We start from the raw sequence: 17,939 nt of genomic DNA, 5'->3' as shown, positions 1-17,939 counted from the left end.
CAAACCTTCATTACTTTTCATAAATGAATATGATTGAGAGAAGAATAAAAGCATGCCATTATTTGAAGAGTGGGGTGTGTCGAGATAGTGCTAGAAGGCAAATTGTTTTCCTTGAGAGTCCCATACGTTACCAAAGGTCAAAACATTGTACATAATGTTACAAGATTCACTATGTAATGTGATAAAATGTTATCTAAAACAATAAAGAGTTACTTACCTCACATCATTATAGTTAATCGGTACCACTCTCCACAAGTACAAAGATAAACACAACAAATAATTTTTAGCTGCAAAATTACAAATGGAACAAAACACGATTAATGTATTTAGGGCGCGCTTCACATATCGGCTACCAGTTCCAAATGATAAGGGAAGATGGCTTGGAAGAAAGACCAAATGGATTGGAGTTGAGGGCCGGGACCATATATTGGTACCACAGGGGATCAACCACCCCATGGCATTCAGTACCACAATTTATTGTGAACATAACCTTCGAGTTGCCATCCTGATTTGGAGATATTCACATAAAGGAGCCAGATGATCAGTAGGATGGGCGGGATGTTGGAACACGCCCCATGGTTTCGGGATGTGGGAGCGGTATGCAAGAAACACACTGCCCACCTTAGTATTTGTGGAAATTAAGTATAGACTTAAATGAAAACTTAAACCTAGCGTTTTTTAAAGGTCTATTTTCTAGCAGTGATAGTTACGAGAACTCTATAAACTTATACATTAATATACTTTCTATGTGACTTAAGTCAAATTTTGAAGGGCCACTCTTTCTTTCACCTCGTCTACATGAGCTTATCTTACATGCGTGTATTGAATGTGTATTAGTAATTAGATTATGTACTATTATATTAGTGTAAAGAGAAAATACAAAAAAACATAATTAAGTGATTTATCTCCTTAATTACTTGTTGAGTTGAGTTTTTGAATTGTTCTATGATCCTGTTACATTGTAGATTATCTTAAACTTAGCTTAGCCTTCGGTTTTTATATTTTGTATGTGTATATTCATATGGATGTACTTACCCGGTGTTTAGAAAAAAGCAAAAACAATGTGGAAGATGATATTATATAGACGATGTAAGCAACTGAAAATGAGGGGCAATGGTGTGCCTCGTCGGCGAAGCAAAGCAAACAAGTCTAAAGGCAAACATATATAACACCAACACCGACACCAACACTAACATCAACCTTCTTACAAGAGACAAACAAAGGCCTTTTGTCTATATAGAGTAACTAGGAATGTATTGAACAAAAGAAGAAAGAACACATGCCCACGCCCGAAAAGTAGGTACGCAAGCCGGCTAAAAGAGCAACCAATAGGCTAACCACACAAAGACAACGGGTGAGAGGAGGCCTCTATAAATTAACAAACACCTTAGCCATACCATGTATTCATTCCATCCTTCAACCTTCATGCTCTTATAACATACACCCAAAATTATTCACACGTCGGAGGAGGATAGCAGGAGGCCAGCTCCCACGTTAAGACTAACGGTACGTTGTTATTCGTAGAAGATTCGGAGCTTGATCAAAAGCCCAATCCAAGGGTACTTTGGAACCATAGACTTGCGCTCTATAACATTAGATATTATACATGTAGGGGACCATGAGATTTGAATGATATTTTGTGAAGGCATGCATATGGTACACATGTATGGCTCATTCATATAGTGTAGCTATAGGCACTATAAATTAAGGCTCGTCACATTAAAGTATAAATGGACAACAATGATGGCGGTGGAGGTTGGTAGCTAGGTTTATGATCCCCACCATTATCCTTTTAACATATGAAGGGTGGCACATCAAGCAAACAACTTTATTTAACTGATCACAAGAAAGGTGCAAATGCAAGCTTATTGGTACTTATAGATGGTAGGTATTCAATGCCATTAGAAGATAGCTTAATAACTTATAGCACATGTCCCTCCATTCACTCTTAATTTAACCTTCTAATGAACTAAAAGGAAAAGAGTTTCAAAACCAAGGAGATCAATTTTGATACAAACTTCATGAGGTGAGTCACCATGAAATTAGGGCATTCAAGAATGACTAACTACAAGACTTTACATCCGATCTCCCTATTGATACGAAAATGAATTAAAACAGAAGACTTTGATTGGAAGACGACAGGATAAGCACACAAACAACTAATTATTCGGTCTTAATTAGACATTTAAGCAACAACAAGGCAAACAACACTAGAAACGTAGAAACCCATGCTTAATAAGGCGAAACCCCGACATTAGCAGTAGCCAAAAATCCATCTTTCATGAGCAAATCCTCCCCTTCCTGCATTAATCAAGGTATAAGTTATTCCCACACCATATAGGTTATTTTGACACCATATGCGCTTATACGGCTCGTATAGAGGCTATTCGAGCTGTATAGGTGCAAAATTTTGTTATTTTGTGTTTGTGAGTGTCAGGTGTTTGAAGCATATACGGCTCGTATAGTGGCTTTACGACCCGTATAGACTGGAAAAGTTGTCATCAGTACATTAGTTAGTCATCTGAGAGCTATATGACTCGTATAGCCCCTATGCGAACCGTATAGAGTTGTTAACACACCATGGGGGTGGTGTTTGAGTATAGCGACCCTTAATTAAACACAAATATAAATACAATGAAACACAAACATCTGTTGTAATCAGTTTTAGATTTTATATTTTTCTAGTTATAAGATTGAGAATTATTCAATCTAAATTCATCGTTTTTGTTTTGATGAGTTATATCAGTTAGTTATTTAACATTTATTTAAGACAAAAAGCTAGCTTATCTAACAAAGAAAGTTTAACAAAGATGACATGTAGAAACATAAACACATGATGTATAAGAAAAATAATATTAACATAGGGCCAACAAAGATATGTTTGACCAAGAAAAAGAAACTTCCAATTCCAGGGCAAAAACTAAAAAGGATTATTACCTGTTGGCACACATTAGGTTTCTTCACGGGTTGATCAGGCATGAGTCCGAAGTGGATGTGAGGAAAGTGGGCCCACTTAAAAAACAATTTACAAAATAAAAATAATATAAAAATCATAATATAAAAAGGAAACCCTAGTTAATTCAAAAGAAACCCTAGCTAGATGTTTCTTTTGTTTTTGGCTAGAAAATTAATATTATTTAATTTAATTTAATATCTCACATTTTTTGCAGCTGCACTGAAGGCCTCTCTATGACTGATATCAGGGTTTCCTGCTTTGATACGTTGGATCTCTTCCCTGCAATTCAGAGTTTTTATATAAAAAAATATTAAAATTTATTGTTTCACTCAGATATATTCTATACTATTCTTTACATATATTATTTATAATTAGTTTTGAAAAGCTCTGTGTCCCAAAAAGCTTCAATTCATCTGTATATCTGATTGAATATGCGCTGCAGCCTTTATGCCTTTATTAACAATTTTTTTGAAGAAATTAGTTAAAAAATTGATTTCAGAAAATGTATTAAATGTTCATAAAAGTTTTTGGGTTAATATTAGTCAAAACATAGTACATTTCTAATTAATTAAAATATCATGTAATTTTCTTTTGTTTTCATACAAATATTATAAGTGTTTAGGTTTGAAAAACACAAAGTTTTAAGTGGATTGAATGATTACTTTTCTTACCCTTGAAAAGTGAGCCCATCAATATTGTTTATTAATAAATTTTGAAAGTTAACACTTGTAATGAGACAAATAAAAAAGAAAAGGTGAACACTTAGGCTAAGGGTAATAGGGCTTGGTTGAGCCCCAAGTGATCCAATCAAAACCCGACACGTAGGCGATGACATGGCCCTAGATCAAGCCCCAGAGGGTGTAGTGGTACAGGTGATCCGGGGTTTGATTGATTTTTTTTTATTTTTTGTTAAAACAAAAAAAAATATAAATTAAAATATTCCATTAAAACATAAATTAAAAAGAAAATAAAAAGGTAATAACAAATAAATAAAAAGAAATAAATACAAATGAAAGAGACGGGATTTCGGCGTCCTAATTTATCTCCGGCCACACGGGATTCCGGCCACCATCATTTCGGCGTCCTATATATACATCTCCGACGTTCTATATATGTATTTCCGGCCATACGGGATTCTGGCCACCATCATTTCCCGTCCTATATATATATCTCCGACAATCATGCGACCCAACGGCTACTTTTAGCCTCCCCATGCTCCCAACGGCTCTTTAAGCCCCGCGGTCCAGCTCGCCCCAGCCAACCGCACCCCCAATCGCGAAATGGTGGTAGTCGTTTGCGCGGTGGCCACGTCGGCCGCGCCCCATCGTCAGCACCCCAGTACCCTCGGTCTTATAATGGGACAGATTGAATAATATGTTTAAGAAATAATATGTTTAATTTAATATAAAGAAAGATAAATATTAAATAATGCTTCTGATTTCTGAACCGAAATTAAGTGCTTCAAATTTTCATGTACCAAACATTAGAATTTATTAACCATAGTTTTAATGAAAATAATCCAATTTGAAAAATCAAATTTCATGGTATGGAGAGTAAATTAGGAGTTCACAAATTGTAACAATTAATTGCACAGTACAAGAAATTCATTAAATAAATTGTACCATGCTGTCTAAAGCAGTACGTTTTTAACTTAAAAATTCTTATCACCAATACTTCAAAATTTCAGATTTGACGTTTAATTTTGTTTTTTTTTTATTATTTCTGTATCTCCATCGTATGCTCTTTCATCCCAAATGTTTATATATGTTCTTTCATGTTTTCTTTTTCAAAAATCAACATTTTATTTCATATATCAACAGAAAAGAAGCATTTAATTAGCAGCCAGCATATTATAATATTAAAGATCATTAGCTTAAATATTTGAAACTAACAAAAAATATGTTGCACCCTCATATTCCAATGTTTGTTGTACCCTAGTATATGATCATATGTAAACATATACCAAATGTTTATATATGTTCTTTTAATCTTTCATGTTTTCTTTTTCAAAAATCAACATTTTTTTTTCATATATCAACAGAAGAGAACCATTTAATTAGAAGATCATTAGCTTAAGTATTTAAAACTAACAAAAATATGTTGTATTATTGTACCCTCATATTCCCATGTTTGTTGTACATTGGTATATTATCATATGCATTGGTATAAATTTATAATATAATATCAGAAGTATATTATTTTATTTGTTGAAAGTTAAAAGTACTTACTTGATGAATCTGTTGTAAGCAGAAGGCACTCTTTGGCGTTTCTCTGGAGCTACAAATATATTGACAAACAAAGCGACAAAGTAAACAGACATTACATTAAAATCGTTTCACTACTGACTATTTTGTATACCATATATCTTCTTTCTTTTCTCTCTCTCTCTCTCTCTCTCTCTCTCTCTCTCTCTCTCTCTTATCATAACATCATCATTATCTTTATCTATCAAACAATTCACCATTTTATTTTCTGGGGTAGATAGACTTTCTGATTTTGATACACATGCAAACGAAAAACATAACAAAAAGGACAGAAATATTGATAAGTCAATGAACAAAATTTTAAAATGTGATAAGATAAAAAGGAACAAATATTGTAAAAGTTAAAAAATTTTATATTTGTGTTATTGTTAGCTAGGGATACATAAAATATGTGAGAGCTTTTATTCTTTTATTAATTAACCATATAGTTGTTGTTTGGAGTAATAATAATATTAGGGTTTCTTGAATGAGTAGTAATGTAACTCAGTGCAAAGTTGCTGAAGTAAAGTTGCCTTTTTGGTTGTACAACTTCAAATTTTCAGAAAAAGAAAGAAGATGGAAAGGCATGAAATAAAATCTAAAGAAAGAGAGTCTTTCTTCATACCAAAAGCAAGGGTTCTTATGATCCCATTTGAGTGTAAAACTTTTGAAAGTACAAATTCTGTAATATTTTGGGAACCTTGTTTCATTTTCTCAAAACTACCCAAGTTTTTAAAATTATAATTACCATTAGCATAGATGCATAGTATATATGAAAAAACTAAAATAAGAATATACTTAACATTGTTCTATCTTCATGACTTCATCACAAAGCTTAATGTATAATCAAACAAACCAAAAAAACCTTAAAATTAAAGAATTAACAAGACTTATATGACTTCATCATAAAGCTTAATGCATAGTTAGTGAAACAAACCAAAAAAACCTTTAAATTAAAGAATCAACAAGACTTATATAGTTATATGACTTCATCATAAAGCTTAATGTATGGTTAGTGAAACAAACCAAAGAACCTTAAAATTAAAGAATTAACAAGACTTATATGACTTACGTCTGTTTGCCACTGGAGGTTTAGGAAGATCATCAATTCGAACAGGCGCGAAGGTCTCGTTTGGATTCGGTTGATTGATGAACAAGTTAGATGGGGTGTATCTCATCTCCTCCTGAAATATTTTCAAACTTTAATTGAACTTGTGTATACATTTTAGAGAATTAGGTTTAGATTATCATCCTTAACAATTTTAAGCAACTGAGATGATATCCTTGAGGACCCATAAACAAAAAAGGGGAAATTTTAAGCAAGCAACAAGATCTTAACAAGAAAATAAGTTAAAACAAAAGATAATAGAAATGATTTCTTGTTTAAAAAAAAAGTTTAATTGGACCTAGTGGATTAAAAATCCTCTTCATGTCATGTAATTATTCGTTTTCTTCAGTTTGCTAGTTTGTAAGACATAATTAAAGCCATTCAAGAAAAAAAGATAAGCAATTGCATAACAATAACTATAACCCTAACCCTAAATATCCTTTTTAAAGAAAAGATCTTCAGTTTTTTTAAAATACCCATATGGGTTATCTTTCTTTTGAAAGCTAACATGAGTGGTGTATATATAAAGTCCATATTTGTTTGATCAAATTAACATATAAGTTAGTTTATACCATAATGTTTTGAGGAGAGAAGAAATTATGGCCAAGATGGAACTGATTAGCAGCCGTGTTGGCCGCGACAGCAGTGGCGGTAGCCGGGAAGAGACCGCGCATGTTGACCGACAAGAGATTAGTGCAGTGGCCACATCTAACGGTCACAGTTGTGTACAAACTGGTACAAGGAACACTCACCTATAATTAACACCATCAAAGTAACAAAAAGATTATATTAGATTTGATGTAAAAATAATGATAATTAATTAACATCAATTATTGTAGAGTATGTAGACTATGTGAGCTAGAGTTTTCATGTCATAATAATTCATGAGATCAGGTTATATATATATGTATGCATCAAGAAAATCAGAAAGTAACAAAGCAGGTAATAATTATTAATCAAAGATTGTGATGATGATGATGATGATGATGATGATGATGACGATGTTTTGTACCGCAAGGACAGTTTCACAGTAGTTGCATTGGCAATAACATAGCCTCTCTGAAGGAGGAGAGAGGTGGTGGTGGTGGTGGTCCGGTGGAAAAGCAGCTGAAGATGACATGTTTTGCTCTTTACTCTCTCTCTCTTATTGATACTCTCTCTCACACACACACATACACAGTATGATTTGATTGATAGATAAGATTGACTGAACAATGTGTGTGTATAGATTGATTGATGGACAGATTAACCACCTTTGGGATCTGACCTCCTTGTGTTTATGTGTGTGTGTGTTCTTAAAGACAAGTGTGTTACAAATGAGAATGTGAGAGAAAAGAGAATTAGAGAGAAAGACCCACTATATAGGATAGCACTTGGATCATTCAAACTTCAAACCCCACAATTGTTTCTCTTGTTTTTTCCTTAATATATTATTATTGTTTTTTTGTAGTTTATAACTCATAAATCATTGTATCATCATTATTATGTTTCTTTCAAGTGATTTTTCTTTTTTTTACTTTGCCCTTGTACTTTCATCACTCATCTTCATTACCTATCAATGCATAAAAATGAATTAATAGATGAAATTCATTAGGCTACCCAAGTATCTTTTGTGGTATTTAAACTTATTTCTGATATGGTTTGTTGAGCCAACTAAATTAAAATGTATATATCCACATCTTTTTAGGATTTTAGGCTATGTGATTACCAGGAGAAATTAAATTTCATTTTTATAGCATATTATGAAGCAAACTGCAAATAGCAAAACATTTTACTCTGGCAAGGTCAAAATTAAGTAATCACATTATCATGTGAGTTAATTTTAAGAATCCTCATAGGGCACATTAATGATAAAGGGAGTTATAGTAAACGCGCCTAATAAAGATCGATTGAATACCTAAGTTCAATAAAGATGAAGAGTACAATCAACAACAAAATAAAAACAACGGCCAACCCTATATACCATAGGCTGTTGAATACACATATCCAAAATTGCCATAAATTATGAGATTTTGCTAGATAGCCACAAACAATTAGAGGTTATTAGAGTGATAGGAATACTTATGGACTTATGGGTACTACTATTGAACCGTCTAATCTTACTGTCACCTCATTTTAACTTTTAAGTACCAACAAACTACAAACTACTTGCGGCACCTACTCATGTGTGTAATAAATTAATTATTAAGTAATTTTAATTCTCTAACTCATTTTAGGTGCACAGAAACAAGTAATTTTAAGTACTTGCGGCACCTACTTAGGTGCCATTGCCACCTCATTTTAACTTTTAAGTACCAACAAACTACAAACTACTTGCGGCACATACTCATGTATGTAATAAATTAATTATTAAGTAATTTTAATTCTCCAACCTTTGCCATTGAATCAAGTTTGTGGCAAACATTTGCCATGAAATAATCTCATGCACCCTACCCATATGGGTCAACGGCGGTGTTGCCATATGGTTTGAAAACCATACACTCTAACCATATAGGTGGCCCGCCCTCTCTTATAACTGCATGATCAAGCAAACTGCTATTGAACATAAGCATATATAAAGTTGATGAAAATTGTTAAGTTCCTAGCTATCACCTAGCTAACACATGCACATCCTTGTTATGGTTGTTAGGTTATTGCCACTAAACACGATCTTTTCAAGGTAATCAAGTTTACAACCTCAAAAATATCAAAGATCTTGATTTTATCTAGCACTGCTTGGTTCAAGCGCCACTACTCTAATAACTCAACCCATAAGGCCAAGTGTAGTGGGACGTTAAAATGAAGGTTTTGGGGCGAAAGTGGGCTACAACACCGCCCTCGGACTACAAATGGGCGATTGGGGAAAGGGGGGGGGGGGGAGAAGCATGTTTAAATCTATATTGCCACTAAACACGATCTTTTCAAGGTAATCAAGTTTACAACCTCAAAAATACCAAAGATCTTGATTTTATCTAGCACTGCTTGGTTCAAGTGCCACTACTCTAATAACTCTACCCATAAGGCCAAGTGTAATGGGCGATAAAATGAAGGTTTTGAGGCGAAAATGGGCTACACCACCACCCTCGGGCTACAAATGGGCGATTGCGGTTGGGGGGAGCAGATGTCGCCTGCGTCCTTGTTTGATTAATTATTATTTTATTTGTATCTGTGATATATATATATATATATATATATATATATATATATATATATATATATATATATATATATATAGGGCTACATCACCACTGCACCCCTAAAACAAAAACCTACAATTTGCTTACTAGGTGTCACATGGCGCAAAATGTCCCATTTTGTAGCGCCTCCACTACACATAGCCTAAGGGTGTTTAGGGTGCAAAGTCATTCCTCTCACTACGAATCTTTTTTTCCCACATTAGCATAGCTTTTTAACTATATATATCTACTAGTTTTAGAGCCCGTGTAACACAAGGAATGATCCAAATAATAAAATTACATAACGTATATGGAAAAATGTATTACATTTATATTATGTGCACATAAATTGACTCTATTTACATCACAAAATGATTTTTTTTAAATGAACTTCATAAAAAATGCACGTGCAAAAACGTATCCGAAAACGCTCATTCTATTAAAAATTTCATGCTCAATATCATATGTGTATAATTGAAAGAATTTTCGTTATGAACCAATTTCGGGAAGAAAACTTCTCATACAATAGTATTTATGACCACCTAACCTAAATACATATGATGTGTTACCTTTATTAATATATTTATCAATTTATAACCAATAGAAGGAAAAGAGAACATTAAATTGTAATGACGGATGTTTTCTTCAAGAAATATGTTTTTATGAGCTACACAATGAAAAAGATTTTGCTATGTTTCAAGGGACTTCTAGACTTTGCCATAATGATAACATAAAAAATAACATGTTAACCCTTTCAATTTTGTGAATATTTTGCTACATTTGAGCATATTTTGCAAAACATGCTTCCCATACAGAGGTTTCACCATTAAAGGAAATTTAACGCTGACACAGAGGTTTCAAATTTGTTAAAGTTTGAATCATTGATAGGCCTAGGGGTGGCATGTCGGAAGTGTTCGCTATCTACTCTTAAAATTAAATATTAGAGAGAAAAATAGTCAATTTGCTAAATCCAGAACCTTTTGATTATTTCCAAAAATGTCTCATTCAGTGAAAATAAAAGTGACACTTTTCAAACGAACAAATGAATGCCGTAACGAACAAATTATAACCACGGCGAGTAAAATGAAGACTTGAATGAGAAACTCAGCCCCTTAATCATCCCACGGGACCATAATATCCCCGTTTATTGAAAACAAAGGCCCACAAGTCATTGCGAGCCTCGTTCAGTGAAAACAGAAACGACAAAAAATGAATGCCCTAATGAATATATGACGACCATGAAGAGTAAATGGAGACTTAAATGGGGAAATCAACCCCTTAATCATCCCACGGGACCATAATATCCCCGTTTTGTGATAACAAAGGCCCATGAGTCGTTGCGAGCCCCGTTCAGTGGAAACATAAGCGACACTTGTCAAACGAACTAATGAATACCCTAACGAACAAATGATCACCACGGCGAGTAAATGAAGACTTAAATGAGGAATTCAACCCCTTAATCATCCCACGAGACCATAATATCCCCGCTTAATTAAAACAAAGGCCCACTAGTCGTTGCAAGCCTCGTTCAATGAAAAAAGAAGCGACACTTTTCAAACGAACAAATGAATGCCCTAATGAACATATGATGACCACGAAGAGTAAATGGAGACTTGAATGGGGAAATCTACCCCTGAATCATCCCACGAGACCATAATATTCCCGTTCAGTGAAAACAATGGCCCATGAGTCATAGCGAGCCCCGTTCAGTGAAAACAGAAGCGACACTTGTCAAACGAACAAATGAATACCCTAACGAACAAATGATGACCATGGCGAGTAAATGAAGACTTGAATGGAGAATTCAATCACTTAATCATCCCACGATACCATAATATCCCGGTTCAGTGAGAAAAAAGGCCTATGAGTCGTTGCGAGCCCCATTCAGTGATAACAAAAGCGACACTTTTCAAACGAACAAATAATGACCACGACGAGTAAATGAAGACTTGAATGGGGAACTCATCCCTTAATCATCACATGTCACACCCCGACTTAGGGCCTAGGCGTGTGACGACAAGTTGGTACCTGTTTTGTAAATATATCAGAGTTTATGGATTAATTTTAGCGGAAGACTTTAGATTGATTATAATATTAATTTACATTGAAAACTTACTCGGGAATTAAATACCCGGGTATTTGTTTACAAAAGATATGTTTTCATATTACAAGGATTTTATATAAAAAAAAAACGGAGCCATCTGGTACGCTCTTCTATCTTCATATAGACTCCAATCCTTGCTAATGCTACTTAAGCTTAATTACCTGCAATGAGTTGGAAAAATACGTCATAAAACATTTTGAATGACGATTACAATACAAATGTAGTTTTCTTGACAATCTCAGATGAAGCATTTCTACTTCCGGTATATGTACCACTGCACCACACACACAACGGTATTCTCAGAGCCAAACGGCCCTAAACTAAGAACTGGTCATGACCGTTTAAGCTCGCAGCTTCATTGCTTTTGATTGATTGATTGAGCTTTAACAGTTATGTTTGGATCCAGACACATGCGTATTCGGTCTAAGTTGATATTATTCTCTACTTTGTATTATAATGTTTTAGAGATTTCATTATCTCATGTAGACAATGATTGACTCGTTAAGACAAACACCCGTTCGTCTCATTGAGTATAAATATGTTTTGACTGATTAAAAAGGTTTGAACGTATTCACCTGTGATTGTCTTTTCTGAATGATATGGTGATTTCATTTGAAACCTTGACAGTGAATGAATGATTGATTGACTGACTGATTGATTGATTGACCTATAATAAAATAGGTATATAAATATCCGGATCGTCTCTTGATCCGGCTATAGACCTTTAGTCTGGTTTAAATAGCTTTAAACCTTGATTGATCATTTGTTTGAATAAAATATTTAGACCCGTAGTCTTTCTGTTTATTTACCAAATCATATGATGAGTTTCTTCTTCATGAAGAAACATCTATAATATGTTTCTTCTTCAAGAAGAAACATTTACTGACTGGTAGTATTGAATGTAAAATCTTATGTTTCTTTACACATAAAGAAACAATGTTTTAACTATATTCGTTGTACATGAATTTTATGTTTCTTAATCGTGAAGAAACTATATTTTGACTATATCCTTATGAATGAAAAGTATACATTTCTTAATTGTAAAGAAACATTACTATAATCCTTGTATGTTAAAGCTTATGTAAACATATTTATGATCAAGTTTGGGCTATACCCATGACTATGGTCTAAGCCATATAATTTAATAATGACTTAGGTCAGAACCCTTACCTTACACGGTATTCGAAGTTAGATACCTAAGTTTGTACGAGCAGCATATCCACTCTCTATAGCGTTCTAGAGCTTAGACTGTTGGAACCTTAGAGCTTGGCACGAACTTCAAGGTTGGCAAGCAAAACGAGGCGACATATGGTGTTCGTCGTGTCGTGTACGTACTTCGAGATAGATTGTCGGATTATTCTCGTGTAGCACGCACTTCGAGGTATCATCGGTATATGGCATGAATTACGGGGTGACGATTGTCGGGTCGGCACGGAAACCGAGGTAGTGAAGTGACTTCTAGAGAGAGAATCTAGAGAGAGAAAGTTTGGTGTGAGAATGAATGAGCCGTGAGCCCTCCCTTTATAGGCTGATTTTGGGTCCCATCGCGGTACGCGATGGGTCCTCTTCCTTTATAGGCTGTTTTTCAGTCCCTTGTCTTTGATAGCTTGTCATTTCTAGGCCTAACTCCCATTGTCCAAAAATATAAAGGCGGCTCACGGCGATGCAAAGTGCGAAGTGAAGGTGCGCCATCAAAGCGCCACATTGCGCCCATCGCCCTTCGCCCTTCGCGCGTGCGCGTGCGCGTCGGGTGCTTTGCACCCTTCGCTAGGACCACTGGGTGCATGCTAGGCATATAAGAATATTATTATGGAAAATCTCTTCCTTATAAAGAGCTTCCATTTCTTTACCACTTTCCATGTGGGATGGGTTTTAATTTCCTTATTTATACCCATGTGGAATGCTTCCACTTTCTTATATCTTTCAATGTGGGATGGAATTTCCTTATTCCATATCCTTAACATAAGATAACTTTATTCATAGAATATTTTTATTTCCTTATAGAATGGTTTTATTTTCTTTATTTGAATTTTCTCATTACTTATTAGAGAATAATTTGATCCTTCAACTTTACTAAGTTGTCAAATTTGAACCAAATTTTTTGGGATGTTACATCCCATGAGACCATAACATACACTGTCACTGAAAATAAAGGACCACAAGTCGTTGTGGGCCCCGTTCAGTGAAAACAGAAGCGACACTTTTCAAACGAACAAATGAATGCCCTAACGAACATATGATGACCACGACGAGTAAATGAATACTTGAATGGGGAGATCAACCCCTTAATCGTCCCATAAGACCATAATATCCTCGTTTAGTGAAAACAAAGCCCCATGAGTCGTTGCGAGCCCTGTTCAATTAAAACAGAAGCGACGTTTTTCAAATGAACAAATAAATGCCCTAACGAACAAATGATGAAAACGACGAGTAAACGAAGACTTGAATGGGGAACTCAATCCCTTAATTATCCCACGATACCATAATATCCCCTGAGTTTTTTTTTATTTATTTTTTTATTTTATTTTTTTCAATCTTTAACAAACATGGTTTTTTATATATTTTTTTTATTTCAACAAGTATTTTGAAATATATAGGAACATACATAATATGTTAATATTTATTTTTATAAAATTGTTTAAACATAATATAAATAGGGTGTAAAAGGAAAGTGAATAATTATTGATTTATGACATATATTATGGTCAATTAATATTTTAGTTTTTGAGAGAAAAAAGAGATATAAGGTTTAATTACAAAGCGACACGTGTCACGGTTATTTTTTTTATTAGAATAGTAGGATATCATTCATAAACTATATAAATGCTTATCTTCCGCATTTCTAACCATTCATTAATATTTTGGATTGTACATGAAGCTGATTTGGTTGTATATCGTGCATGCTTTCCCATGGTATCATTGGTACATTGATACCAAGCACGACTAAATTAGACGACACCACAAGAAGTGGGGCGGTTTTCTTACTCGACACCACAAGGCGACGTAGACAATGTTGCACACCCATCATCCACTCTCATCACCCTAAATGCTATGATTATGGTATGAAACAAGCATGCGAGTATGTATGCATATATGTAAATGATAGAAACATGTTTAATTATTCAAGATTAATTGATGTAATGGTAAATTTATTCTATTTATACATTATACCTATTTAAGTAAATAATTAATTTTGATATTATGCGCACATTATACATGCATGGAACACAACATTTTGTGAATGACAATTACTAGTTTTCCTATATTACTAGGCTATGTGTAGTGGAGGGGCTACAAATGGGGCGTTTTGCACCATGTGACGCCCAGTAAGTGAATTGTGGGTTTTTGTTTTAAGGGTGTAATGGTGTTGTAGCCTAATATATATATATATATATATATATATATATATATATATATATATATATATATATATATATATATATATATATATATATATATATATATATATATATATATATATATATATATATATATCACCCACACACATACTAATATAATAATATTAAAAAATAAACATGACCAAGCGATAAAATCCTCCCGCCTCCGCCCGTCGCCTCCTTTGTCGCCCACGGGGGAGGTGTTGTCGCCCCTTTTCACCCTTCTTTGTCGCCCAGTACGTTGAGCCTTAATTTTTGACCATTGATATCTTAATTACCATTTTGACCATAGCGAATGGCCGAACATACACCTCCTAATATCTAGTCATAAAGTCCACATAGCCCACTTTGTGAGACTTGAATCCATACCAGTTTGGTATGAATAAACACCGGATGTCACTAGTTCAACATACTATATCAACTAATATCGTGTCTTTTAATTAAATATTTTCATCTTTTGGGGGATGAGTTTGTTCCAACTTGTGGCTACAACCATAAAGGTATGTAGACACCACAAGAAACATATCGTCTCATATCTACATTCATCGATGTTTACCATCCCTAAGCTACACATGCTACACATGATGGAGACAACACTCTAAAGAGTTCCATTCATTGGCTTCTTGGCTACTGCTTAACTTCTCCACTAGGATTAGAGACCAAAGGTTCTAAAACCTTTATGATTGTGATAAAATCATCAAAACATATTTTTTTCCTTTTTTTTCTTGTACAAGCTCATTATTTTGTAAACATTTAAAACTAACAAGAATTGATCGGTCACTGATAGTAATGAATGCCCCACAGATGTAAATGTGTTTTATAAACCCCGTAGAGACATTGCATATCTTTACATGTTTGCTGTTTTAATGGCTTTGCAATTAATGATACATACCATTGCAGAAATCTTTTAATGTCACACTTGCATATCATTTGGGCTAATCGATCTATTTTTCATCTTGTAGTGCAAATGAATACTTTTCTTTAACGGCGTCAGAACAATGGCTCACTTGCTTACTGTTAGTTTGACAAGGTCTCCTAGCTTACGCGAGTTCGATTCCTCTTGTAGTGGTGCTCATCATATCTATAGACTTTTACACTTGTAAGGATCAATATCATGACCTCAAAGCAGGAAACCCTTATAGGAATAGGAAAACCCCTAGACCCAAATAACATATAACTCCATTTTTCAACAAAAGAAAAATGTTATATAAGGTATTATTATGATTATATGTTAGTGTCTATTGAAAGCAAGTAAACAAACTATCTTTGAAAATAAGGAGAGCTCAGTTGATAAGGTGATTGATGGCGTTAAATCATTAATTGGCGTTTCTTTGAATAAACAACAGATCGTTATTTAAAAGCTTATTTTAAAGAGAATGGTGTAATTTTTCTTTTTAAGTGTTTTCTTTTGATGTCTTGTATTGTAAGCCTTAGTTTCTTACTAGTTGGCTTATCTGATAAAAGTTGTCGTTCGAAAAAATTAATAAGATCACGTCTATTGTCTACTAAAGTATAATGTTTCCTAATAAACCATTCTTTTTTTTTTTCCTTTGTTCTTAAAACTGCTTCTAAGACAATTATTAAACTTATATTTGAACTAAATCTGAAGCATTATTCTCTTGTGGTTGCATTGAAAGGATAGATGGTGAATGTACCCACCACCACCACCATGAATGAGAGAGAAAGTTAGAGAGAGAGAGAAATGAAATTATGGTTGGCATTCCCGATGAATGTGTGTGTGTGTGTGTGTGTGTGTGACTGAGAAAGAGAGGCTGCAGAGGCGGCAGAGGTGGGGGAGAGAAGTGAGAAAGGGACATTTGCATGGTGTGATTAGCTTTCTCACATTCACCTGTTGTTTTCAATATTTAACACGCCTTTTCTAATCCTTTTCCTTTTTTATTATTATTATTATTATTGTTATTGTCTTTTCATTTTGTTTTTACTTTTCTCATTAAGTAGTAAGTAACCTAATTAGTTATGCTATCAGACCTGGCCTAGACGTTAGCCCGGACGTCTTATTAGGTTAAAGGTCAAACCAACTAGAAGGGCGAACCGTGTTTGACTAGAATGACATCATAAATAATTTTTATAATTCAAATACATATAAAAAATAATAATAATAACAAACTTTAGTGTTTATTTATGTTTTATATATTTATTTTTAAATATATATGATTTATGTTTGATCAATAAAGACATTTATGAAGCTTGGTTGTTTGGCTTATGGGATAACTATTAAAGCTCCTATCTATCTCGGAAATAACCTAAGTTCGAATCCCTGTATGCACATATCATTTTGGTTTTAACTAACAAAATGGGTTTTACCGGTTCACCATGTCCGGGCCGACCACCATTCGTAAAACCCGACTGGGTTTTAAAAAACGGCTCAAATACCATGACCCGATCTGGTATAGTGACCGAGTCCTGGTCGAACCAACTAGGCCGGACCAGGTTTCAAAACACTGCTAATTAAGATTTAGGACTAGTTATGGTTGTAAGGTTTTTAAAATAAAGTTTTATATTCATTATCTTTTAAAAAAACAAAATGTTTATGGTTGTTATATTCGTGATATAGTGAACACCGCTAGTCATTTTCATATTGGCCAACAAAACTCTTATGGTTTTAATCAAAGGGACATAAGATTAAATACGCCAATAAGTGATCAATGCCCTAATTTGTGGGGTCTTTGAAAACGTTATACATTTTGGGTTTCAAATTAAACACCTGATAGAATTGTTGATTTATATCGCACGATCAAATATTAGTCATCAAAATTTAACAACTTATCGACGCTAAAAAGCTACAACTTTGTTTTTGTTAAGACCAGATTTGTCATTCAAAAGAATTGACGACGGTGGCGCAGCTTGTTGTCCTATTACCCACATCTATATTGTAATTGGATCATTTTAGTTTAATATTAAACCGATTACTCTATATATTATGATATTAACTAAGTGGTCGATACTTTTTGTAA

General features: G+C 34.0%; 1 protein-coding gene across 1 annotated transcript; it reads right to left on the bottom strand.

The window, feature by feature from the left end:
• Positions 1–1,970: 1,970 nt before the first annotated feature.
• LOC143625458 (axial regulator YABBY 1-like) lies at positions 1,971–7,787 on the bottom strand. The gene is made up of 7 exons (XM_077095775.1): positions 7,320–7,787; positions 6,880–7,059; positions 6,272–6,383; positions 5,185–5,233; positions 3,160–3,235; positions 2,938–3,012; positions 1,971–2,301 (listed from the first exon to the last, which is right to left on the bottom strand). Exons 1-7 carry the CDS (start codon positions 7,425–7,427, stop codon positions 2,233–2,235), a joined length of 669 nt encoding a protein of 222 aa, XP_076951890.1. The 5' UTR covers positions 7,428–7,787; the 3' UTR covers positions 1,971–2,232.
• Positions 7,788–17,939: the final 10,152 nt, after the last annotated feature.

Source organism: Bidens hawaiensis, unplaced genomic scaffold (genome assembly GCF_021521415.1).
Source record: "Bidens hawaiensis isolate Kalapana, Puna unplaced genomic scaffold, B.hawaiensis_p1.1 tig00004105_1, whole genome shotgun sequence".
In the NCBI taxonomy this organism is placed as follows: domain Eukaryota; kingdom Viridiplantae; phylum Streptophyta; class Magnoliopsida; order Asterales; family Asteraceae; genus Bidens; species Bidens hawaiensis.
The sequence above is the reverse complement of the archived record's forward strand: the minus strand, read 5'-3'. Positions and strand labels throughout refer to the sequence as shown.

Bases quoted from the DNA above. Each gene is read 5' to 3' on its own strand.
- LOC143625458 (XM_077095775.1), bottom strand. From the start codon at position 7,427: ATGTCATCTTCAGCTGCTTTTCCACCGGACCACCACCACCACCACCTC. The intron at 6,384-6,879 runs GTATAAACTAAC...AAAATATTTCAG, and splicing joins TCTCTCCTCAAAACATTATG to GAGGAGATGAGATACACCCC. The intron at 5,234-6,271 runs GTAAGTCATATA...ATATATTTGTAG, and splicing joins ACCTCCAGTGGCAAACAGAC to CTCCAGAGAAACGCCAAAGA.